Source organism: Pagrus pagrus (assembly GCF_965226575.1).
Source record: "Pagrus pagrus genome assembly, chromosome: 4".
Classification (NCBI taxonomy): Eukaryota; Metazoa; Chordata; class Actinopteri; order Spariformes; family Sparidae; genus Pagrus; species Pagrus pagrus.
In genome coordinates, this window is record NC_140188.1 from 33,731,872 (window position 1) to 33,759,698 (window position 27,827).

Sequence of the window (27,827 nt, forward strand, 5' to 3'; positions counted from 1 at the left end):
TGCCGACCGGCACGGAGGTGTTAACAGAAGGGCTGTGGCTCACGCGAAAATTTCCGAGCGCGGCGCTTCTGCGTCCTGTCTGAACTTAGCGTCAGGGGCAATTTGTGAAATGAAATTGACCATTGAACATTGAAAAAATTAACTTACAGAGTGAAGAAACAACAGTGTTCATGTTATGTCAAAGACTTCTGTGTGCTGTGTTGCAGATATGTCCACTGAAATTAGCAAGCTAATCAGCTAGTCCATACCACTTTCTACTTCAAGAGATGACATCCATACTTTCAGTTGGAGATGTAGAGCAGCAAGTTCACTAAGAAGTTTAACAAGTAACAAAATAAAGTTGCACCTACAGTATTTTCCTTACTAAACAGATAAATACAACTGTACACTTTCTGAAAGTTTCTCTCTTTTACTAAGACCCATTTAAGTGCCTTGTTAACTCACTGTAAAACACACTCGGCACCAACTACATAAAACTCATCAAAACAGTCTTGGTCTATCTTTCTGCAATCACCTCAATAATTCCTCAATTCATTCCAGTCAATTCGAGTAAGATGATAAATAATTCCAGCTCTACATGATGGCTGATCCGGGTTCCTTCAGGGCTGTGTGTAGCTATGTGTGCTATAACAGTGGGTTAGGGTTAAAGTATAAAGGCCAAAAACTTCAGACAAACTAATAAAACTTGTCAATGCTACTGCATTTATTTCAGTAATCTCATCATGAACAATACAGAAACCTCCTTGAGTGTTGCCATGTTTGTTTCCTTTGTGGAACTGTTGTTCTCAAAAATGAGAGGCCTAATCTGATTTGGGCCAGGAACAACTCAGCTCTATGCAGTGCATAGGTTGAGTTCCAGTTCCAATTAGGCATACTGCCCAGATTTGCTGAGCTCTTATTTTAACGCTGTGATAAATCCCTTATTGGAAATTTTTATCTTTTGATAAAAAAATATTTAGGGAACATTACCAGGCCCCTTCATCTTTAGGTGGTGCTGACCACTGCATTCATTGGATGGAATAAAAAATGATGAATATATCTGGTAGCCGATGACATCACTTGTGGATTAGTCATGTTATCGGCCAGTAAATTTAACACTGTAATTATATGCTTTAGAGATGAATATCAGTACTGCAGCACCATAACCAACCATAACCAATGTATGGAGGTAATTTTAATATATTTAATTTCATACAACTTTCAAGTGGAAGATTTTTGACGTGAAAGTGAGAAATTTGAGTCCAATTTGAAGTGATGGCCACTAATAATCTAATGTAAGAGTTTAAGCAAGATGAGGGCAAGTCTGAGTGCGAGTGACATGGCTCTGAGGGAGGGGACTGGAAATAAAATGTGAATTTAGAAAAGACATTGCTCATCATGTATGGTGGGAGAAACGACCATACAGCTGAGGAATCCAACCCATAACAGAGGGAGCCAAGTTTATCAGAATATTTCATCTAAAAACCATTCATGTCCTTTATCAAGCCATGTCGGCTGGGCAGGTGAGGCGTACAGGTTTGTGTGTGTGTGAGGTTGATCTATTAATCTGATTCATATAAGATGGGGAAACATGATTTGAGTGCAGATGAAATGTTCTGAGAAAATGTCTCCAGAGGTGCAAACAGAGAGTCCAGAAAGAAAAGAGAGAATGTCACAGTTTCTTGTGAACTGTTAATTGAAAATACATCAAATGGTGCCGATATTAGTACAATGATTTTAAGAGAGGGTTGTACACAAAGCTGAAGTATGAAGAAAAGAAAAAAACATTTCCAGAGAAACACCAAATTAAAACCAACTTTTTAAAAATGAAGAAATGAAAAAAATCAAATGAATAAATGCAAAAAAGGCTTTTTTGCTTTAGGGGGAAAAGTGTCTGAGGGAAAGGAGATTCTCCAAACTTACTGCTTTTTTGTTTTCCTTTTTTTCTTTTACTGTTGCTTTATTCAGTAGAGAGTGGCAAGTAGCCTACAGAACAGAGATGAGCACAATCATGGTCACAGCGCCAGCTATGTGCACACACACACACACACACACACACACACACACACACACACACACACACACCCCTAACCCCTCGAGGGGCACACACACTCAATCTAGTAAAACAGAAAAATCAAAGCTGCAGTTACAAAAGTGTTCATCACTGCTCAGGGGACTTAAAGCGTGTGTCAATGCATGCGCTGGTGTGGTTTGACTTCAGCAGACTGTATTAGTGTGTGTGTGTGTGTGTGTGTGTGCGTGCACACACATGCAAAAGATAATCTAAGATGGAGAATGAGAAATCAAAGATGTCAACAAATGGAAAATACAAAATCTAGGATAAAAAACCCAGACCACTTTAAATGGGTGTGAGTACGAAGCAGTCTGTATTGGTAAAACAATATAACATATTAACCATAAAATGCATTAATTCAGTTGAGTGTGAGTAGACAGAGCTGTGGAGCTTTTTCTTTCACGAGTAAAGGCAAGGTAGCAGCAGCAGCAGTAGTGTGAAGCTGCTTTTCATTCAGGAGGAAAGGACAGTCAAACTCAGTGTTCAGTAAAAAACAACAACAACAAAAGAAAAAAAAGAAATGTGTTTAGGGTTGACTAGAATATTATCTAGTGATACAGGCCAGTCACTTGTCATCTTCCCATGCTGTGATCACACCTAATCAATTGTTAGATTTTGGCAGGGACAGTAGGGACATGTCCCTACCAAACTTTTGAGCTGAGACACTCACCTGAGACTATCTTGTAATTTTACCTCCATACTCCATACAACTCATCCAGTATAATTCAAGTCTCTGAAAGCCCTGCGATCCCAAATTCAGGGTTAGAGTTAGATTTAAACATCAAAGACTAAAATAATGCCATCATCAACATCTGTCACATTTCAGTCTTGAAGTGTTGGCTCATTTGTGCTCATCAGGGAACTTAATATTGTCGGTGAAAATGCTCCAGTAGGCAACATATAGAGGACATCAGGTTCTTTTGTAAAAGATCTAGTGTCTAAAGAAAAAACAAACCTACACACTTGGCACCACTGGGTACAAACTGAACCAGTCACAGCCACTTTGGGTTTCATTTGTGAAGCCAATGCAGGTCACTGCTATGCCAGTACTGAATGTATGTGCGAAATTCTCTGTGAAAATACTTGTTTATGGACTAACAGATTTAAAGCAGATATGAGCTGTTAATCTTCCACCAGGGAACACCCTATTGGTGTTAAGGTACCACAGCGACAGGCAACGATCTAGTGTACATCCAGCCAGACTTTTGCTGCATGTTGTTCATATATCTCTCTCTCCCGGGATTTCCTGTCATCTCTCTACTCTCTGCTATAAATTAAAAAATGCAAAAAAGAATAATTTTGCAGGCATCTGATAACGATCAGCTGACATGGCAGGACAAAGTACAGATTTGCATATGATTTTTCAACAGAGTTGAGTTTCAGTTTACAACGGTAATGCATAGGATTAGGTGTGATCACAGTTTTGATATTTTTCAGCATCACATGTCTGACAGGGGAATCACTGCAGTGCGGTCTTGGAGAATGTGCCCCAATACCCTATAAAACCTGCAACAGAGCCTGTCTTACTCTATCAGAACTTTTTTTGCTTCATCCAGAGCCAAATTTCACTAGCTTCTGCCATCATCAGTAGGACCCCTCTCTGCAGGGTCTTAAAATGTGATCTGAATCTGGATAGGTTACTTCAATAAGAGTATGTGAGCACAGGTTTTGCATTTACACCTGATTTTATACAGGAGGCCCATTACTCTTACTACCTGTGGTCCTCTGGTAATTTATAATAATTGCAGAGGACATCTGTGATCATAATTCTGTGTGAATCTGCCATGTCTGTAATTTGTAAAAATTTCACAGAATATTACCTATGATATTTTGATAATATTACTCCCTTGTGAAGTGGCCCCTCTGTGATTTAGGGTTGTATTTTTCCTTAAACTGCTCTTCTTTGCTGTCAAACAACTGAACAATTATTAAATTTGATAGCTGCTCATAACATCTTTAATAACAGTAAACAACTGAGTTGAGAGATCAGCTATATTGACATTTAAAACATGTCAAAGGATTGTATATGCTGCCAGCTGTCGGAAAGCGAAAATCTTAATCCAATCTAATCAATAACTTAATTCTTCACTCCATACATGGAAAATTAAACAAAGTTCTGATCGGACAAAGTTCTGTAGAATAACCAACGGGAGAACACAGTTGTGTGAAGTCATTTTTGTGCTGCACTTTGTTGACAGTCCCTGCATGCTCACCTGGCCACCACTGCACCAGCTTGTTTGGATGAAAATTAGGTTGTAGCTTGTTGTCTATTATGAACGACTGAGGCACTGTTTGTGTTTTGACAATGTTTTGCTTCTGAGTTATTAATCCTGGAAGTTCAAATGAACTGTCATGATGGCAAAAGCTAGTAAAAGGAGCTGCTGCTTTAGGATCACATACAAGTTTATTGTCCCATGGTGCCTTATGGGTTTTCTGCTCTGACTTATCTTTAATGTTGAGGAGGAACACTGAGCATGTGGAGCTTTCGGAACATGAAAATGATCAAACAGAAAGGTCTCAATGCATCGGTCCAGCAGAATGTATATAGTTGAAAGGTATGTACAGCTGTGCACGGATGCGTGTAATGTAGAGAGCAGTGAGTGGAGCAGCTTCAGCAGACCTCATAGTGGAGAGGCAGGAGCTCGAAATGTGCAAGTGACACTGCACACACACAGGTAAGAGCAGAGAGGCTGGGTGAGCAGCTGGGGGCTATGGTGGATTGAGAGAGGAGGGTCTACCTGATAAAGACAGTGGCAGACACTGCGAAGCTGGGGGGGGAACTCGCTGGAGGAACCAATGATGGCCTGGAAAAACCGCTCGGTGATCTGCAGCAAGTTCCTCTGGTTCTCCTCCAGGTTCTCACCTTGTTCCAGCCTAACGAGACAAACAAGGAGCTCCTGTCAGTGAGGCTTTTAATTCTTGTGCTAAGAGGTGCAATGTGCAATAGCCCAGGACAAAAACTTCTAAGAAGTAGTCTTAAAAAGCATTCTCAGTTATAAGTGAAACAATGTCAGTAAGTATGACTTCATAAGGTCACTTTGGTTACAGTCTGAGTGGGATTCTTCAGTACTAACTACAGCCATGTCAACCCACAACGCCACTGTAGAAGAAAATAATTTTGCTGTAATTACTGTTCTGTTATATTTTCTTTGTATGATTTGGTGTCTTCCCTTTCTACATGAGAATGAGCTCAAAGCATTTTACATTGATTAATAGACAACTGATTAATAGATCACTGTGAGTAAAACTTTGGTATATTGTGAAGACAGTCTAGACCTGTGTCCCTTTGATTAAAAGAAACCTTTTGTTAGTGCCCAGAACAGCCTTGTGAGTCACAACACAAGCCTCAGTTGCTCTTCCTCTTAGCCTTTGCACATTACAATAGTAATCTAATCAACACAAGTGTGATGTTTTACCCAGGAAGCCCAGTGATTAATTAGCCTTTTGCTTTTAGACAGTTGTGTATTGAGCATATGTAAATCAACCCAGACTTTGGAGCAGGGTCTCCCAGACACCCGCTCCCCTGTTGCTGAGCCCAAACCTATTGTTTCCTGTTACATGTATAAAATACTGCCTTTCCACCATAATTAGCTAGTCTACACAAGTTGTTTTAAACGCGGATACACCCACTAAAAATCGCCTATTGACCCCATTCCTACCTTCCGCAGGCAAGGTAGCCTGTCTGTGATTTTTATCTGAAGCGCTACGTTGTACGTCACTGACGTCACATTTCACGTCACAACTGCACCAGAAACAGTTGTAACAGAAGAGAAAACAAAAATAGAGCCATTGGGAAAGTGGCTGTAAAATGGTGGATAAATTATTTTGAGCGTCACAATCATAATTTGAGCCATTCAGTCCAATTACATTTGTAATGTCTAGAAGGGCAGCACAATTAAATAATTTTATCCTCATTCAAGTTAGCCAGACGCTAAACCGGAAGTTAGCCGGCTCGGTTGGTGATCCAGGTATTTTTTGGCTTCAAAACACCACTGAGCAGTTTTCGTAGTAATGAACGGGGCTCCACCTCCAACACTGTGTCCAGTAATAAAATGTCCTTAATAGACTGCATCCCAAATTCCTTCCTTATTTACATGCCACCATCAGATGTTGATAACGCGTCATCACTTTGCACGGTGGAATTTGGCGTTTTCACTCAGGTCTTACTTTAGATCAAAGCCGAGCTGAGGTGATAAAAACCAGTGTCTACTGCAAAGTCAATGGACCCAGGTGTAAATGCAGAGTTTACACATTCCCATTGCACACAGAAGCCTGATCGTGGCAGGTTTAAGTGGGTTTTTTGATTAGATTATTTTATAACACTTACTGATCCTGAGTACAATAGCCAGATATAGATGAGCAAGTAAGTTCTTGTCTAAATGATTTATGTGTAACAGCATCTCTGACAATATGAATACGACATGTTGTCAGAGTTGCAGGTACCTACCTGGTTGGATCCACCTCAAAGCTGATGTGTTCCGGGGTGGTGATGACCCCTCTTAATAAAGGCTCGAGTAGCTTTTGCAAGTATGCCGCTCCATATACCTGACATAAAACAACAGAATACTTTTAAAATATAAATACAACATGTACTTTTAGACAGATATCTCATGCCAGACCTAGGCATTTCTAATACAGTACATGGCAGGAGTTGTGCTGTGCTTTCTACCTTGAAACAGAAGGTCATTATTTTGCTGGCCAGGCTGTTTCCTCTGAAGAGAGTCTGCATGGAGTCAGCCAGCTCCACCTCTTTAGAGAACATGTTCCACAGCAGCTGGTAAAGAAGGTGGCGGGAGTCAAACAGCGTCACCAGGACTCTGGCTAGCTCATCCTGGAAATACAACAGATATATATCCCTGATGAACAAAAGTTTTATGGCGATATGTTAATACAGCATGAGCACTCAAGAGCAACTTTCAGGACTTGTGTTCAAGTTTGTTTATTAGGATAAAGCCCCTTGAGATATACCATCTCGTTTTCGAGGGGGTCCCAACATTTAACACAATAACTACATTACAAAGACGTGACAGAAAAATGAAATAGTCAATAAATAAAAATAGAAATAATAATAATAAGAAAAATAGACAAGGTATATCCAACAAGCAGAAACAAAAACAAACAAACAAAACAAGAGACAAACCACATACATTAAGTTCATCAAAACAATACAACCAGTAGAAGGCACAAATGACCAATAATAAATAAAGAGTATGAGTGGATCACCAAATACAATCAAGTATAAACATTAGATCTAAGACAGTAAGTGTGGACAGTGATAGTTTCATTGATAACAGGTGCAGTCAATCTTAAAGTGAGAAGACAGGGCATGCTTAAACATGCCAAGCATTGAGGTGGATCTGATATTAACGGGTAAATTATTCCAATCTGTAGGGGCTTTAAACTTAAACGCTCTTTTGCCAAATGTTTTCTTAGCACGAGGGATATGGAAATAGAGCTGAGCAGAGTGCCGGACTTGGTAATTTGAAGAAAAAGGTATGAGATACTGTTGAAGATAAGGAGGATAATTCAAATAGATACATTTGAATATAAGTTGAAGCCAGTGAATGTGTCTTCTTACATTTAGAGGTGGCCATTTAAGACTCTCATACATTGTACAGTGGTGCGTGAGAAAAGGACAACCAAGGACAAATCTGCATAGTCTATTATATGCTGTGTTAAGTGGAAGAAGGTGTGAATTAAATGAATTTTGATAGACAACATCACAATAGTCAAAAATTGGAAGCATGGGTTGAGATGCAAGCTTTTTACGAACACTGTGTGAAAAGCAATTTCGAGACCGATATAAAACATTGATTCCAAAATTGACTTTACGTAACACGTGATCGACGTGTGATTTGAATGAGAGTTCAGAATCAAGCCATACCCCAAGATATTTAATCTTCTCCACTTTATGCAGAGGGGTGCCGTCATTACAGGTTATTATACAGGAGCCGGGATTTGATTTGAGTTTCTGTCTGGTACCAAAGATCATGATATTAGACTTTGTTGTGTTGAGCATTAGTGTATTATGTGAAAGCCAGTCTTGTAAGATGTTGATATCAGACTGGAGAGAAGATTGAATTTGTGGTAGATCAGGTTTTGATGTATATATGACAGTATCATCGGCATAAAGTTGAGCACAACAGTTATTGAATATTGATGGTAAATCATTTACATAAATAGAAAAGAGAAGAGGTCCCAATGTTGAACCCTGGGGTACACCTCTTTGTTGAATAAGTAAATCAGATCTATTTCCTTGTAGGACGACACACTGTTTTCTATTATGCAAATACGAATTGAACCACAGAACTGCATTTTTAGAAAGGCAGATAGCATGAAGCTTATCTAGAAGCAGATAACGATCAACAAAATCAAAAGCTTTAGTTAAGTCAATAAAGATGGCACCTGTGGCATCACCATTATCAGCAGCACAGAACACATCATTGGTAAATTTAAGTAGGGCAGTAGCTGTGGAGTGGTTGGACCTGAAGCCAGATTGAAATGGTGATAGGATATTGTTAATACTAAGATAATGTGAAAGTTGATTATAAATTAATTTTTCAAAGACCTTAGCAATGGAGCATATAATAGATATAGGCCTATAATTGTTTACATCGAGTACATCGCCTCCTTTAAGGAGTGGAGTGATGCGTGCAAGTTTCCAGATGGCTGGTAACTCACATGTAGACAGAGAAAGGTTGAATAAATCAGCAAATGGATACATAAGGATATGAGAAGCTAGTTTAAGAAACCTGTTTTCTATTCCATCAAGTCCAGCACCGCTGCTCACATTTAATTCATTACTGGCAGTATGAACTTCAGTTGGCAAAATTTTTGTAAAAGAAAAAGAACTGCAGCAAGGTAAGATATTAGAAAAGCCAGTAGTCAAGTAAGAGTCAGGTAATAAGGTAGAACAGACGGAGGAGAAATGCTGATTGAATACTTGGGCAATCGCTAAAGATTCATGCAGTACTGTATTGGCAGCTCTTATTTGATTAATAGAACGATTATCTTCAGTATTTATAATTGTTTTGATTTTGTTCCAGAATTGCCTTGGGTTCTTAAAGTCATTCGTGATACATTCTTTATAGTAGTTAGATTTTGCAGTTCGGGTTTTTGTCTTACTCATATTTCTCAGCTGCCTGTATATTTCCCAATCAGCATTGTTCCTTCTCTGACGGAATGTTGCCCATGCTTTGTCCCTCTGCCTAAACAGACTAATAAGTTCAGGGCTAATCCAAGGGAGATGTTTACCCTTGACCTTAGCAATTTTCCAAGGAGCATGTTTATCCACAACATTCATGAATTCAGAATACAGAAAATCCCAGGCATCTTGTACATCAGGTATTAATTGAAACCTGTCCCAGTTGATAGCAATCAAATCATTAATAAATACATCTAAATTCAATTTCCTATATTGTCTAATTTTGATTAGTCTCGGTGCCAATTTAGGAAGTTTGATTTTCCATATGCAGTAGACAATTGAGTGGTCACTGAAGCAATCAGACATAACGCCTGACCTTATAATCCTATTTGGGTGAGAAAGGAGTATCCAGTCAAGCAGAGATTGGGATCTAGGGGTGATTCGAGTAGGCTCAGTAATTAGTTGGGTAACATTTAGACTACTAAGTATATTTTTTTCTTTATCGGATGACTTATCTAGCCAGTTTTTGTTAAAATCACCCAGTAAAATTATTTCATTTCTACAGGAAATGGAATTAATGGTGGAGGTCAGGCATTTAAAGGACTCTGCAGGCACAGAGGGAGGCCTATATATGCCACCAATAGTTAAACATTTATTTACATGAAAAGTTACTTTAACAAAAACACATTAAAAATGTAAAGGCTCAATTGTGGGTATGACTACTTCAGATACCAGATCAGAGGAAACGTAGATTGCCACACCCCCACCTCTGGGGCACCTATCAGATCTATAGACTACATAATTTGAGAGATTTATTTCATTATCTGAGATGTTACTATTGAGCCACGATTCAGAGAGTGTAATGATGTTAGGCCTATGTAGAACAACCCATGCACGAAGCAAGTCAATTTTAGGCACAAGACTCCTAATATTCAAATGAATTATTTTTAATCCTTTAACATCATCCATTGAAAGAGAAAAAAATTCCAATGGTACTGTCACTAATCAAACATAAGTAGGTGACAGTAGTTGGATCCACAAAATGAAATAAAGGGTCGTAAAAAAGGGTTGTAAAGAACACAAAACAACCATACCCTTCAAGAACAACCCAGCAGCTCCAGACACCATATTCCAGAGCATTTCCGTGAGTAAATAAAAAATGTGTAGGTAAGGAACATCTATTAAACTCAAGGCTCAATCTGCATTAAGAAGGATAAAGAAGAAGAAAGCGTAGCTTTAAAAAAAATAAAGGAAAAGAACAAAAAGGTCAACTACTTCACAAGGAGCATTTGACACTAACCGCTAGGGGCAGTAGTAATACCGTACGCTATAAGGCGCAAACATACCAAAGAAGAAGAGGAGGAGGAAGTGACGCAGTCAGTTTTCTGACAGCAGGATGTAAACAAACAATGACACCTGAGAGAGATCTGCCTGTTGCATCCAACAACAACGAAAACACAAGAAGAGTGTCAACAACACCCGAAGGATTAACATCATAAAAGAAAAAGAAGAGGAGGAGCCAGTTTATTGGACTGTCATACTGTAGGCTAGTGTGCTACACTTAGCCGCATCCTCAGTCATCAACCTCACCTCGGTAGGTGACATTAGACGTTATCCCGGAGTCGAGGGGGACATGAAAGCAGCTTCAGCATCTTTGTGGAAGTTGAAATGCTGCCGTTTGCCATCAACAATAACGCACAGCGTAGCAGGATAACGAAGAAAGTACTTCATGTTGAGTTCACGCAGCTTGCGTTTGACAGGGTCAAAGCTCCGACGCCTCTTCGTCAGGTCGGCACTGTAGTCTGGGTAGATAGAGATGCTTGACCCATTATACTCCAGCTTCGTTTTCATTCTGGCAAGACGAAGGATTTTCACCTTATCCTGAAAGTTAAGAAGTTTGATCATGATAGACCTGGAACTGGCTCTATTGCTTTGCCGGACAGTCGGAGAGCGGTGGGCCATCTCAATGACCGGCAGAGTGGGGAAGTTGTCTCGCCCCAGAAGCTGTTGGATCAGCCGGGACATGAAGCCGATGATATCACTCCCTTCAGCGGCCTCACGAACTCCAACGAAGCGGAGGTTAGAGCGTCGGCTTCTGTTCTCCAAGTCATCGACTTTATCCATCAGGTAAGCGTTGTCCTTCTCTAGCTGTTGACACTGAGCGCCAAACTCCTGCACATTGTCCTCATTAGCCCCAACACGCTGCTCTAGCAAATTAACTTGTTCTCCCAAAGTAGATAAGGAATTCTGAATGCTGCTAAGACTTATTTGGATGGGATCCACTTTTGCATCAAAATGCGTTAGCATGTCCGTCTTGATTTCATGAATGGCTTCCCACAAAGTTTGGAGTGAGATATGATCATCCATTCTGACAGGATGCAAAGGGAATACACAACTCTCTTAGTGTAGATTGACTTAGTAGATGTTAAATCAATTAAAGTCAATTCAGGTCAAAAGCATTAGAATCAGAATAAAGGAGAACTTACAAAGCTACTATAAGAGCGACATGCAGACTTGAGTTTGAGACGTGTTCACTCATGCTGCGGCCTCTCTATGACCTACATGCAAAAAGCAGGAAAGGCCATCGGCTAGAAGATCCGCCATTTTCATTTTCATTCTTGCTACAAGCCTGAGCACATCCTGTATGATGAGTGTAGGTAGATAAGCATTATGCCCATTGTCAAAGTAATTATTGAATCAAGAGGAGATACACACCCACTGGGACCCAGGAACCACATTAGCCAGTGCCATGGCAATGGGAAGCTCTCCCTGGTCTCCCATCATGGTGACTAGCTCCACAAGCCTCTCAAAGCGATCAGCCAGAACTGTCTCTGCCAGCGTGTCAAACTCTGTTCCCTGCTGCAGGATCTTGGTCAGCACTTCCATGAAGGTGGCTCGGGTCTGCAGGTCCTTGTGGTAACCCAGACCTGGGAAGGAAGAAATGGACACTGGCACTCATGGGAAAACTCCTGATATGTACAAGGCAACATTTCTTTAAATGCTGCAACTTCTCAGTTGTGGCTGGCTTACCGATAGAGTGCATGAGACCACTGTCTACGTTAGCATTGAGTAGGTTGGACATGGCCAGTACGGTGCAGTGGCGAAGGGAGGCCAGGCGGCGGGACATTCCTCTCTTTCGTCCCCCCACTGCTTGGCCCTCATCCTCAACCTCACTGCAGTCATTCAGTAGGTTCATGAACAGGGTGAAGTACCTGCAAACCACCACAAACAATAGCTCATTTCCTATTAAAATCTTCTATTAAAATGCAAAGGTTGTCCTTTGTACAACTCAATTCAAAAGCTTTGATTTTACACTTTCATAATGCCTCACATTTTCTTTGACACATTTCAGTCATCCACCTGTACTTATCAAATCAAATCAAATCAAATTTTATTTGTATAGCCCAAATTCACAAATCACAGTTTGCCTCAGAGGGCTTTACAATCTGTACAGAGACGACACCCTCTGTCCTTCGACCCTCGATTCGAGTGAGGAAAAACTTGCCCCCAAAAAAATACTGTTCTTAAATACTGCATGTTGTTCAAATATGCTCTTGACTTTGGATTTAGGCAGTAAATTTCCCTGTATTTCCACAGAAAATCATAGGGGGAAAAAAGGATTGTGCTCATCAGCGATGATGCTAGGAATGCGTCCTGCATTTCTGATGGATGAAAATCAGAAAGTATGCAGTAAACTCACTGTCAATATGTCCTGGGAAGGCACCGTATTTTTCCCTGATAACACACATTATGTATTATATTGTATTGTATTGTATTTTATTTTCACGGTGTCATACACCAAAGAGGTGCCCAGCCCTCATGGGCTTACAAGACACACCATAAGAAATAAAGAACAATAAACAAAAGAACATCACCACATACATTAATCAGGGATCAACAGTCATCAGAAAGCAAAATCCACAATTAAACATAAAGCGCACCCATGCGCTGTTGGTAAGCATTCAACACATATTGAGCTAAATAAAACACTTTTTCACTAAACAGGTATGTTAGTCTACAGTCATCAGACACAGGAAACAAATCAGGACATTATGAATAAAAAATCTGTGTTGAAATAATAATGAAAACTTGAAGTCGAAAAAAAGACACACACTTACTATGATATAAACTAGGCCAGTGTCAAGAATGACCAACTCTGATCGATGCTGTATTTAGGCTACTCATGTCGATGATGACAGATGCTTTACCGTCCAGTTGATACCGTAGAAATAAACCACTTTTGTTCATTTGAATTTTGTAGTGATATAGTCATAATGATGTGATAGGGCTGTACTCGACTCAGGATTTGTCAGTCAAAGTGAATTTGGCTGTCCAATGAAAAGATTAAACTATAAACACTATTTACATAATGTGAATTGCACAATCAGCATAATTTAAGTAGCCTTTAAAGTAAATACATTTGAGTTAAGTGAAACTTCATTTCTATTATAACTCAACATTATATATACTTCTAAAATTAAACAAGTCATTGTTAACTGTTACATGAATAATAAACTATAGTGCAAACTTGACACTGTTCCTTTAAAATCATACCTATAAGAAACACATCCCTTCAGTATTTAGCAGTTCAGTAGCTTTACCAGCCAGCGAAAACATTGATCAGTTATATACTCCACCATACTTACTATGATCTGCAACATTATATGTAAGTTTATTCACTTGCTCTCGCAAGTGGGTGCTTTCACATATAGTCCTCTTAAAAAAAAAGAAAAAGAAAAAGAAAAAGAAAAAGAAAAAAGACACTCCATAAAGTGGACCAACAGGAGATGGACTTGGTTCTTTTTGTGTTCACACTGTCAGTTCATTTGAGAGCACTCTTTCTGGTCCATTTCAGCTCTAGTGGGGTCTCAGTCTTCTATCTGTTCACACTGTAGTTCCTATGGAGCTGCTGGAGACCTTTACTGCTTTCACTGGTGTACTTTTCTCTGATCACTGCTGCCAATGAAGATTATTCTCAGATAGGCTATAATAGGCTGATTAATTCGGCCGCCAGATTAATCGGTTGGGCCCTACTTGTTTCAATGGCACCTGTCTGTAGTGGGATATATTAGGCAGCAAGTGAACATTTAGTCCTTGAAGTTGATGTGTTGGTAGCAGGAAAAATGGGCAAGCGTAAGGATCTGAGCGACTAGCATTATTGTGATGGCAAGGGGACTGGGTCAGAGCATCTCCAAAACTACAGGTCTTGTAGGGTTTTCCCGGTCTGCAGTGGTTGGTACCTACCAAAAGTGGTCTTAGGAATTACAACCGGTGAACCAGCAACACGGTCATGGACACGCAAGGCCCACTGATATGCGTGTGGTGAGCGAAGGCTAGCCCGTGTTGTCCAATACCACAGAGGAGCAACTGTAGCACAAATTGCTGAAGACAATGAATGCTGGTTCTAATAGAAAGGTGTCAGAACACACAGTGCATAGTGAGATATGAATGTTGAAAGAGAACTTTGGATGAAGAGATTAACCCAGATTCTCTTAAACATGCGTGAGGTATCTCACCAGATGATCCTCTTTGCCTGGAGCGAGGAAGAGGTGTGCTTACTTGGACTGAAGAGATTACACGCTTCAGGCTCTTATAGTCCCATCCAGGGAGCAGACATCACGTTTGTCTGCCAGTCAAGACTGGCATAGTGTAAAGGCGCAGAGAGCGTGTCCCATAGTGAGATACCCCTTAACTGAACTTTTTAACCTAAGTTAACGTGATGGCGTTTATCAGGGCTCTGGATTGCAACCATTTAGTTGTATTTTAAAACCTTTTTTGGAGAAAGTGCAACTAAATACATAAAATAAATAGTAAAAAAATGTTTTTAAAAGGCATCACTGTGTAAAATATCAGGCGCAACACTGCCGCAGCTATTAAAAAAAAAAATTCACAAAAGCAAAAAAAACAACCAAAAAACGTTCCGTGATCAATCAGCTGATCCACTTCCTCAATATATACACGTTTATTATCAAGCACATTAGTTATTTTACCCCCAGGGCCGCCACTGTCCCCATTTCCACCAAGACCCATGACCAGATTAGCATAGTTTATGAAGTGCAGCATTTTGAGGATACAGCCATTTTATACCGGCTGAGAGAGAAGTCTCTATAACGTGGAACTACTGATGTGCATTTAATCTACACTGGACTTGTTCATATGAGTCACCTGTGACTTTACTTTGTCTGTTGTAGAGAATCTGTGATGTGAAAACATCAGATTTCTACACAGTCCGAGAAAGTAAATGTGTGCGTCGTGCTCATAATTCAGTCTTAAAAACAAAGTGAAAACTTCAGTGTTTGTATGTTTTTGAGAAATGGCGTTCAAAGGAATTGGATGTCATAAGGTCACAGTGACCTTCCTTTAATCTAATCAGTTCATCCATGAGTCTGAAGTTGAAGAAATTCCCTCAATGCATTTCTGAGATATTGCATTCATGAGAATGGGGTGCCCTGAGATCACAGTGACCTTGACCTATGACTACCAAAACCTAATTATTTCATCACTGAGTCAAAGTGAACATTTATACAGTTAAGATTAGGGGTGGGACAAAATATCAATACGGCAATATAGCGTTGTCCTTCCACGTGCAATACGAGTTAACAGATTTCCCCGCCAATTTGACTCCCCAACGTTGCTACTTAATGGCTCCTGGCGTGGCACTTATCATATGAATGAGGAAAACTTGAAATGGAAGTGTTTCACCGAAAAAGCTCTTCCAGCTCTTTATGAGACAAGAGGAAAGGTGGAGGATGCACTCCTGTCTGCAGAGGGAATTGCGCTCACCTGGCCACAGAGTCCTACTTGACAATCACTGCCCATTTTATTGATGACAAGCACTCCTACATGCTACAAACAAGGGGGGAATGACACAAGACTCATACCGGTACTAATCACTGCTCAGAGTAGTGCACTCACCTCCAAGCATGCTGATCAGTTGCTTTTCCTGAAGAAGAACGTGCATATTTGAGGATGAATTGAAATGTGCTCAGGATTACATAATACAAGTTTATTCAAAGCACTGAAATGTTCTCAGGTTTATGTAAAGCAAGCTGGTAAACCATGATGTTCCAGATTTATATAAAACAAGTTGATACGCAGGTAAATGTGTCAAGATATACATAAAAACAAGTTTGTCATGCTTTAAAAAGTTTAAGCACTAAAATGTGTCATGGTTTACTTAAAAGCCAAGTTTGTTAAGCTTCTAAAAAGTATAAGCACAAAATGTGTACAGGTTTACATATACAAGTCAGTTATGCTTGCAAAGCACTAAAATGTGTACTTTTTTTACGTGCCTTTTATAAAGAAATGGGTATTTATTACACTAATTTGTTTTCATAGTTGTTCTATAGTTCTGTAAATGTAATTTACAGACTGAAAAAGTTGTTCTGCTTCAGAATTGTCTAGTTTTCAGTCAGTGTGTTTGTAAAAGAGGCACTATGCTACGACTTTATGTACTTTTCTTTATTTTATTTATATAAATAAAGGACACTTTATTTATAGAAATGTTCAGATTAAATTACACCAAATAAGAGACAAGATGACAATGACCAATACATAAACACTAATAGAGAATGCAATAAAAAAACAACAGTGATGCAGACATGTAAAAGAAATAAAAATAAAAAAAATATTAAAGAATAATAAATAAAAAAAAATAACAGCAGTCACAGCAGTACCATCTGCTCCACTGTACAGCTGTCCATCTTACCAGGAAGGTGCATAAGCAGGGTAAGTGGGTAAAGAGAGCATCATTGGTCGTTCATATGCTCTAGCACTGGACTCCATATCCTGGAGAACTTCAGGGGATTACCAGAGAGTTCGTATTTCAGTCTTTCCACATGTAGAATACTTATGAGTTCCCTCTGCCAAGTCTCAAACTTGGGAGCTAACTCGGACTTCCACAGTTTCAGGATACATCTCTTAGCAATCATCATACCATGAGTCCAAGCGGTACGTATGTTACCAGGTGTCCAGGTGTTTCAAAGTATTGGAGTGTCCTAACAAAGCAGTTTCAGGGTCAGGTGTTACAATTATGTTAAAGGCCGAGGAAAACCATTGGAAAATGAGAGACCAAAAGTTGTGTAATTTCGGGCAGGTCCAGAAAAGATGTGCAAGAGAACCTTCTGCCCCATTACATCTATTACACAGTGGAGAGAGATTAGGGAACATTTTGTTTAATCTGGTTTTAGAATAATGTAATCTGTGTACTATCTTGTACTGGATCAGTTGGAGCCTAGCATTAATCGAGCAAGATTTAATGTTAGTTAAAACTTCCTCCCATGATTCATCCTCGATCTCAATACCAAGCTTGCATTCCCAGGCTTGTTTTATTTTGATAGAGGACGAGTCCAGAGTATTTGAGAAGTAACCAACCAGCCCTGAGATCAGGTGTTTTGCTTTGGGGGAGCCCAGGAGGGATTTGAACAATGCATTTTTTTCAGGTGGTAATTCAGATGACTTAGTAGCCTGTTGAACATAGTGTCTCAATTGTAAATATCTGAAAAAATGAGCTTTTGAAAGAGAAAATTTGAATTGCAATTGTTCAAAAGAGCCAAAGTGTCCAACAACATAAAGATCTTTTAAACTAACAATACCCTTACAGCTCCACTCTCTAAAGGCTGTGTCCATAAGAGATGGTAAAAAGTCATGGTTCTGCCAGATTGGAGCATTTACAGAGGTGTCTGGAAGCACACAAGATTTTCTAATTTGATTCCAGATCTTCTGAGCATTAAACAGAACAAAATGATCTTTCCCGTAGACTGCGGAGGACCCTTGGGGAAGAGAAGAGGAGAGCAGGGAGAGAAGTCTTGCTAGTTAGGTTTTTTCCAATGGCTAACCAAGGAGGTGGGATGAACCCGTCCCCTCTCTCAAAGCCATACTGCCAGTACACCATAACTCTGACATTGGCCACCCAGTAGTAATGCAAAAAACACGGCAGACCCAGGCCCCCACATTCCCTTGATTTTTGAAGGTGGCTTTTAGAAATCCTATGTGCTTTGTTCCCCCAAACAAACGGGATGATGATGGAGTCGAGAAGCTTAAAAAAAGATTTGGGAATAAAAAAAGGGACGTTCTGAAATAAATACAAAAACCTCGGTAGCGAGACCATCTTGATAGTGTTTACACGTCCAATCAAGGATAAAGGCAGTGTTCTCCATTTGTCTATATTCTCCTAGAGTTTGTTCAATTTTTCTGTGAAATTCAATTTGAAAAGGGCGCTTGGTTTTTTTGATATTTTAATGCCCAAGTATTTCACATAGTCAGAGGCTATTTTAAATTGTGTGGACGACAGGAATAGTGGGTCCATGTCATTAGCTAATGATATGAGCTTGCTCTTCTGCCAGTTAATAGTATAACCAGAGACCTTTCCAAAGGAGTTGATAAGTTGGAGTAGACGTGGTATTGATTGTTCAGGGTCGGATACAAAAAAGGCTACGTCATCCGCGTAAAGAGAAATCTTATGATCAACTCCACCTAGGATTTAATGAGGACATGCTCCCTCACACTAATTGCCAGGGGTTCAATAGCCAATGCGAAGAGGAGCGGCGAGAGGGGACACCCCTGCCGCGTCCCCCTCTGCAAAGGGAAAGAGGGTGACCTATCCAGGTTAGTGAAATGGAGGTTGGAAATATATAATGCACACCCAGGAAATAAAGGATGGATCGAGACCAAACTTCTCCAGAACCTCCATGAGATACAGCCATTCCACCTGATCGAACGCCTTCTCCGCATCTAGACACAGGGTGGCTTGTTTAGAATATTTGTCGAAAAGAATAATACATAACGTCCATAACACATCTAACATTAAAGAAGGAGTATCGATTTGGGATGAAACCCATCTGATCAGTGTGAATGATGGATTCAATACACTTATATAACCTATTTGCAAGTATTTTAGTGAATATCTTAAAATCTAGGTTGAGCATGGAAACTGGACAATATGATGAAGGATCGGTTTCATCCCTGTCCTGCTTCAACAAGAGCGAAATGTTAGCATCATACAAGGTTGGAGGGAGTCTTTCAGATTCCATTGAGTGGGAAAACATCCTGTGTAAAATTGGGGTTATCTGATTTGCAAATTTCTTATAAAATTCAACGCCAAAACCATCTGGTCCCGAGCTTTTTCCGTTTTGCATTGATCTGATAGAATCTAGTATTTCTTCCGGAGATAGTTCCGCATTAAGGGCCTCACGTGAGGTGTCGTCTAGTTTTGGTATGTTTAGGTCCTTTAACCAATTATCCACATCACCTGTAGCTTTAGATCTATAAAGCTCCTCATAATATTCTTTGAAGCGAGAGTTTATTAGCTTAAGATCTGTTAAGATTACTCCAGAGCGAGATTTTATTTTGTTGACAGCCCTACTGGCCTGTTGTCCTCTGAGCTGGCGAGCTAAAAGTGTGTGAGGTTTGTCCCCAAGCTCGAAATATTGCCTCCTAAGTGGCAGGAGCTGGTCACAAACCTGACGAGATAAAATCGTATTATATTCATATTTAAGATTGAGAATGTTATTCAATGTTTGAGAGTTGCCTGTACTTCTATATAATGATTCTGATTGTGTTATCTCGGAGTCAATTTCGTCCAGCCGCGTTTTGTTTGACTTCTTCAAAGCCGCCTCATAAACAATAATATGGCCTCTCATGACAGCTTTAAATGTTTCCCACAAGGTGGAATCAGAAACATCTGAGGTGTCATTATTCTCTAGGTATTCTGTGATTTTTACTGACATATGTTTACAAAATTTTTCGTCTGCTAACTAAGATGGGTGGAGACGCCATGAGGAGCGCTGTCCAGTTTTTTTTTAAGTTGAGAGTAATGGAGGCAGTGGGCGTGGTCCGAAATCAAAATGTTATGGTATTTGGTGTTCGTAACATTTGGTATGAGTTTCGCATCCAGTAAAAAAAAAAAATCAATACGGGAATACGATTTGTGTTTATTAGAAAAAAAAAGAATATTCTCTGTTTGTCGGGTGTTGGAGCCGCCATATGTCGACCAGATTAGTGGAAATTATAAGATTGTTCAGGACCGTGGAAGCATTAGAGGGGTTACATATTTTGCTAGCTGACCTGTCAAGATGGAGGTCAAGTATTACGTTGTGGTCCCCAGCGACTATTAAATTTGTGTTTGAAAGGTCAGGTAACTTCTCAAAGGTTTTTCTGAAAAATGCTGCGTCATCAATGTTTGGCCCATAGATGTTCAACAGCGTTACATGAATAGAATGAAGATGGCTAGTTACAATGATGTATCGACCATTCGGGTCACATAGCGGTGAGATGTGTTTAAAAGGTATGTTTTTACGATTAATGATTGCAGTGCCGCGAGCTTTGCTTGAGAATGTGGATTGAAATATTTGGTCAGCCCAGCTGCAACGCAGACGCTTCTGTTCAGATGGTCTAATATGAGTCTCTTGAAGGAATGCCACATCGTCAGCGAGAGAGTTAAGGTGTGCAAAGACCTTAGCACGCTTAATTGAATGGCCTAGGCCACGAACATTCCAGCTGACCAAGTTGATACCCTCATCTTTACCCCTAGGAATCATGAGTAAGTGAAAATTATGTTATGTGTACAGTCAGATGAAAAATTGCCCCAAATAAAAAGAACATCAAAAACACTGAGAAAAACACAAAGTGAACTTACATTTACCCACCCCAAGCTCCCACTTTCCCAAACAAAGCGAGAGAAAGTATCTTAACATGCCTACAGGGGTCCTATACTAGTCAACACCTAACCAGTAATACCGCTAGTCAGCTAACTTAAAAGCAGCGTCCCCTCCGATATCAGGCAATAAACATCAAAACATTTCCGTGACAAAAATTAGAAAACACCCAGGTGTTGATGTAATAAGACATGAAGCAAATTAAGCGCATAGAATAACCAAAACAGAACACATGTGGCACTTAGTGTTACTCAATATTAAAGATAAAGAGCCAGGCACTTAGCAAAATAAACTGGTGAGAATAAGGCACACTGGGAAGAAACAAATATTTTTTAACAAAAGTCCAGTATTTTAACATTACCCTACAACTGCAGGTCCGTGCCACAGCAGGATACAGCAGGTTACAACAGCCGGCTCAAATCCGACAGACTGTGCAGGGACATCACCCCTCCTCAGACGCCCGATAGTCGAGAAGGAAGCGACTGGCATCTTCTGGGGTGTTGAAGATCATGTCGACGTCGGTACCTTTGGTGACTCGGAGCCGTGCAGGGTAGAGGAATCCGGTGCGCATCCCAGCGTTGTTGAGTTTTTTCCTCACCTCCTCGAATGGTTGGCGCCGCTTCATTATCTCCGTCGGGTAATCGGGATATATGTGGATCCGTGTCCCGTTGTAGGTCAGAGGGGTGTTCTCCCGTGCCAGCAGCAGTATTTTCTCCTTCACCCGAAAGCTGTGGATCCTGGCTATCATGACACGGGGACGTGCCCCAGCGTCAGGTGGCTGTCCAAGTCTGTGCGCTCTGTCAACCTCTATCGGGGTGGGGAAGTGAGCAGCACCCAGCAAATTACGCAGAAAAACGGCAAAAAAGTCCACTGGGTTTTTACCCTCAGCTCTTTCTGGCAGGCCCACCACTTTTATATATTGGCGTCTGGAGCGCGCTTCGAGGTCGATGACCTTTTCTTGGAGCGATTTGTGACTGGCCTCTAGTTGCAGCCATTGTTGTTTTAGCCCGGTCAGCCGGATATCATGGTCACTGCTAGCCGCCTCCACAGTAGAAATCCGAGCATCGTGTTCGGTCAAGGTGGCCTGAGTAGCTTGCAAGGACGCCCCCAAGTCGTTGAATCGGTCCTCCATGCTTTTACTCATGTCATTTATAGCCGCGAGGATGACAGATGCCTCGTCGTTTGCCGTAGCCGCTAGCGGAGCTAGCTCTGGAGCGTCGTCATTACTCTCGATGCTAGCGTTAGCATTAGCCTCACGGGCCGGGGTTGCAGAGGGTGTTTCCATGGCGTTAGGCTGCTGTTTTTGTTCTTCTTGTTAGGCATAAGTGCACAGACGAAAAACAAGCGTGATGCTTGATCTCCTAGCGGGTATAAGCAGTACAGAAATGTTATATTGCTTGAATCTTGATGTATCGGACGGGAGCTCTGAGAAAGTGCGTCTACACCATAGCGTGCGCTCTAGCGCCCCCCCTTTATGTACTTTTTGTTCAGTGTTTCATCTCATCGTTTTTGTCAAATTATGTAAAACTGACACCAAATTGCAGTGAATAAAAAGAGAAATCCTGAACTTTACCTTTTTACAGGCATTTTGTATTCTTAAGTTTGACAGATATCGTGATGTATCATTATATGACTTGCAATGTATCAATTATGGCAGAATCGCTGTATTGTGATATAATTGGTATCGTGGGCCACACAGGACATTTCCAACATGCAAATAGGTGATTTCTCTTGTGTTACTGTGGCAATCCCTGTATTATCATAACATTTGCCATTTATCTGATGAAATTAAATAAGCATGGACGCTCGCAATTCATTCACAACTTAAAGCTTGAGTCAGATCACCAAATAAAAAAGAACACTGCTTAATTATCTGAACACTACTTTATCAGCTAAAAATAGCAACCTGTGCTCCTACCCTCGCAGTATGCACTGATATTAGAGGAGCAGTTCCAAGTGCAGCAACTTCACTGCTGCACTTTGGTTAATTTTAAAGAGGGTAATACACCATTGAAATATGTCAAAAAATGCAGGACTGTCACATACTAGCCAGTTAGTCAACCAAACACCAGCAAAGTACGGGTGATTTTTTTATGCTTATTATAAAGAAAGAAGGCCATAATTCTGTGAAACAACAGAGAGTTCTCATAACTGTCTGTGAAAGTTCATGTAGAATGATAGGACTGTCAGTAGCAGTGCTGGGTAGCTTGTGTCCATGGTGCCTCCAGCTGATCAATGCGAAATGATGCTACCTCCAGAGGGAGATGGAGGACTGATTCTTCCCACTGGACAGCCCCATGCATTTTATCGTACACATATCACAATGCAATCCATCATGCTCAATAACAGCAAAATCTCGCCATGTCTCAACCCAAGCATGAAGTAGAATTTAATGAAATCGTGTACATGAGACATAAACTCTGGACCCTGACCTTCAGACTGACTGTCGTTTTTGCACTATTACAACATATCATACAGAAACTTTTTGCTGCCATTTTCTTACATATACATAGAAGTTTCTTATATTTTATTATTTATTTTAGTGTTAGTAAATGTCTTTATCTGTTGTGCACTTTATTGTTTACTTTAGTGTTAGGAAATGTCTTTGTCTTTATCTGTTGTGCTTGTGCACTTTATTTCTTTCACCGTGGGACAGTGAGAAACATCTTTTCGATTCCTCCGTATGTCTGGTACATGTGGAGAAATTGACAATAAAGCTGACTTGACTTGACTAGACATAATAGCAATATAAATTATCACGTTATAAAGTGAACATTTTCATGTTAATACAACATAAATGATCACGATTTAACCTGAAACTTTTCACGTTATTATAATACAATTTTCACGTTATAAAATGATAATTTTGTTATTTTTTTTCCTTGTGTGGCAGCTAAACGCTTTCATAGTTTCCAACAAGAGCCAACCTCCACGGCTGAAAAATGAAGCCAATGCAGAAGTACCGAAAACTGCAGTTCCTCGAATGGCCGCTTGAGGCTGGCTCCAAAAAACATGACAATCCCCGTAAAATAAAAATGCCGAAATAAACATGTTTACAGCCTGATACAAAAAACAGTTTTGGTCTCTATACCCAATTTATCCCTTCATGACAACTGTATAGGGGGTGCTTTTTTATACTCACTCGTTTAGATTATATTAAGGCTTACAGTTATACATAATTAGGGGTGTGGCTGCTTTGAGTGACAGGTACTCACGATCTTGTCTGCTCTGCTTCACCTCAGCTAAATGCAGTCACTGAATTTAATCTCTGCCATATTTGTAGTGTGGATGCCTTTTGTATTATTTTAATGAGGATACTGGACATATAATATGTCTTTCTATGCGGGTAACTGGATTAAAAGACAAGAATGGAGGGACAGGGGCTGGTGTTTTGCATTAACAAGCGACTCTGTTAACCAGCAGATAGCAGATGGAGCCATTAAGCTCTGGGGAAGACAGGCACAGCCTGAAGCTTCTGGAGGAGAACACAGAGAGTCCAGGAGAGTACAGAGTTTGGTTTTAAACTTTTGAGCTTAAAAACTGGATTTATCTTCACTCTTGCCCGCCATAACAAGCCACGGAGTTACAGAAATTCAATGTAATGTCCAAGATCTCTCTTGTTTGACTGTTGGATGGAGGAGAAATATGGGGAAAAGAAAAGAGTCTACTTGGGTCAGATTGAACTCAGACAGACACACAGTCCCTCTGTGCTCTTTGTTGCTTGTTATCTTGCAGCTGATGTAAAAGGTATTCTGGCTCTTTGAGGTAAATAAACCCCTGCATAACTTACGTGAGGTGAAAATCACAAATCTGTGTGAACACTGAGAGCTTGTTGGTGTTAGCTAGCTTGGTATCTTCTAGCTAATTAGGCTCACTTCAGCGCCACCCAAACTCCACCTCCATTTTTGATTAGCTGGTAGTTAGGAGGAGTCAAGCACTGCCAAAATGGCTACGGGCTCTGTTCACTTTTTTATACAGTCAATGCTTTCCACACATGAACATTTCAATTCTTTTTAAATTCAGATACATTCACATTGTTAGGGTTGTCTGTCTGTCTTGCTCACTACACTGACACAAACACACAGTGAAAAAAAAAAATTAATGAATAAAAAAAAACTAGACCAACCCGCTTCATGCCATACTTTTGCATACCTGCTGCATGTATAGTTGACAGTAGCCTGGTAAGTACAGTGCATGTAAACGCCCTGAGTGAATTCTACTCATCCACTAACAGCCCTCTGATGGGTTGTCCCATTGCTTACTGTCAAATTAACTGCATCCTCTCAGAAAACTGCGTGTACACAAATGTCTGTACTGAGCTACATGATAAGAAGGACAGGTAATATGCTCTGCTTATCATTTTAAAAATGTAGCATCAGATTTTGAAGTAACTTGGTAATTAGTGGTATTCATAATTCACCATTATTCATTCACACCCCTACCCCACACACAACTCCTTACCACACAAACATATTCAGACACTTGCCCTCCACTTCTACGTGGCATTTTTTTCAATATGAGGGAAAGACGTGTCCTGATAAAAACGGAGGGTGTGCTCCATCAAATGACTGTCAACATTTGCTTAGGGTTAGTGCAAGTGTGTTCTTACTTTAGGAAGAGCTGAGATTTAGCCTCCATCAGCTCTACTCCATCTCCCTCCTCTGGCTGCAGAGGAAGACCAGCTAAAAGAGACACTACTGCCTCCATACTGGCCTGGTCCAGGTCCCTACACACACACAGTGACAACAGTGAGGAGGGAGCCCTTTCAGTTCCTAAGAATGCATTAGTTGACTTGAGCACATAAACAGAGCTGCACCTAGTCAGACACTTGATGTCATCATCAGCAGCTTGGTTGGAGGTTCCCATCACCCAGTCGGTCAGATACTCCACCATCTTGTTCCTATAAACAACAGACGAAGACGACAGCATGAATTAAACCTTCCAACAGGGTGAGGGGAAAATAAAAAAGTGTCTGTTGGACAAGTGAGGAAAACATAAAACCTTAAACCAGGGTTTACGTTTGTCATTACTTCCTTACCCAGTGATGTTGATAGGTTTTCAATATAATGGGTCCCCAACAAAAATCGTGATTTCTGACAAATTGTTAACCTTATACACCGTGTTAAACTCATAATTCAGGTTATAATTATGCTTATACTATTTGTTTGATGAAAATGTATCTGAAAATAAACAAATGCAATCAGAAATTTAAAACACTGCCACATCTAGGCCTGCCCCCTGAGACTGATTTTGTCAGACAGAGTACATCACAAAAACAGGATAAAACATAGATGCATAGAAAAATGCACAGGAATAACACCTCAATGAGGAATTATATATAAAGGGAACCATACTTATACTTTTGAATTAGCTGCAGCATTAGTTAAAAAAATCCAACTGACAACATGTGCTGGTGGTTAGCTGATGAGAGAAGCTGCAATTTAGGGGCACCGAATCCTAATCTGGCCTGGGGCACCAAAATGTGTAGCACCGGTGCTTTTTTTACTGAACTTTGTGCAGGACGCACATTTTACAGTCTCTGAAATCTGATTGTTTCACATCACAGATGATGTAGAAAGGCACCCACAAGGCGAGTCTGAGGCTGAAAGTAAAACATACTGATGTAGGATGATAAAGAAGTGTAGTATGGCGCTGAACTGAAAAAAAGACAAATAGTTGAATTATTTTATTGAACAGCAAAATCTGATTGGACTGATGAAATCCTGGTCACATCATGATCCTGATAGACTTGTCTACAAAATAATTTTTTTTTTTAAAAAGTAGTTTATTTATTTGGTTTCAACAAGGTGCATCTCCTGATCGGTAAAGCGTCAGCAATCATCATCATCACGAGAGAATACTGAATCTATCAGAGCCGATTATTCCTAATAGTGACCCAGTTAGTTAATTTACCAATACCAAGTTTTGACCAAGTAGCTTTGACTGTTGACATTTTTGCAGTACAAAGTATCATGTCAAGGTGATTGAGATATGCGCACAGTATGCAGGTGGTCTCAGATGGTGACTAGCAGATTTTTTGTTTCCTTTAATAATTATTTCAATATGGATTTGTTGTCCACAATGTAGCACTATCAGGGTTAAAAAATGGTGCATCCCCTGGATGCATGGTTAGTGACTTCACTGCGTCCTTTCAGATTTGAATGCGTCACAGACGCAGGACGTGTACCGAGCAACATCACTGCTTACCCTTTGAATTTGTTTCATTAATATGTTTATATACTGCTCAGAGTTCTGAAAATATCCCACCCAAATATGTTTTAAGATGTATAAAAAATACTCTACTTTGAATAATTTACGTCTGATATGGTTTTTCGACAAAATAATTTGATTATCTTGATAACATCCTTAAAATGCTATCAACTCCTTTACCCTCATTTAAAATTTCAGAATCTATGAATAAAATCACTTGTAAAATAATAGCTTGTTTGTCAAATCACATAGGAGTAAATCCTAGGAGGACAGGGGTGCATGAGTCCCATCGGGGGAAAAATTGAATTTGCCTCCCCAGTTTATCACTGTAACCACAACTAGCAGTGTTGGCAAGAGCGATGTTGTTTAGCGGGCAGGATGAAGGAGTTTTTGTTAGCAGAGTCACAGCACTATTTTTGGTGTCCAACTCAGGATACATGTAGTTGTGCCCTCCAGTTGATAGTAAATTTTCACCCCTGCAGGTCTGAATTTTCAGATTTGTTAAAACGACTGGCTCATCACACCTCATATTTACTTTTCTACTGTTCTACACAGTGAAGCTCAAGCATCAAACTGTAGCATCAAGAAACACATTTCTGTGAGACGACTGCTCCGTGGACGAGACGGTGTTAAATACGGCCTTCTCTATCCAGCACGACTCCGGATCACATGTAACGGAACTGAGAAATGGTTTCAAAGCCCAGGAGAAGCCATGGCCTACGTGAAAACAAGAATTCTACCGGACTCCCCAGAGGACTGATCATGA

At 40.2% G+C, this 27,827-nt stretch overlaps 1 protein-coding gene across 6 annotated transcripts in view; it reads right to left on the reverse strand.

Moving 5' to 3' along the window:
* Positions 1–27,827, reverse strand: part of nf1a (neurofibromin 1a) — a 224,814-nt gene that overhangs the window by 63,120 nt on the left and 133,867 nt on the right. For 4 of the 6 annotated variants that reach the window (XM_084350866.1, XM_084350865.1, XM_084350863.1 and 1 more), the window contains 8 exons: positions 25,668–25,751; positions 25,461–25,577; positions 12,228–12,409; positions 11,913–12,124; positions 6,723–6,884; positions 6,501–6,598; positions 4,792–4,927; positions 1,903–1,965 (listed from right to left, as the gene is read on the reverse strand). In XM_084350866.1, the coding sequence (XP_084206992.1) occupies positions 1,903–1,965; positions 4,792–4,927; positions 6,501–6,598; positions 6,723–6,884; positions 11,913–12,124; positions 12,228–12,409; positions 25,461–25,577; positions 25,668–25,751 (1,054 nt within the window). The remainder of the gene's footprint in view (positions 1–1,902; positions 1,966–4,791; positions 4,928–6,500; positions 6,599–6,722; positions 6,885–11,912; positions 12,125–12,227; positions 12,410–25,460; positions 25,578–25,667; positions 25,752–27,827) is intronic. The other 2 variants (XM_084350867.1, XM_084350864.1) reach the window with 1 other exon arrangement.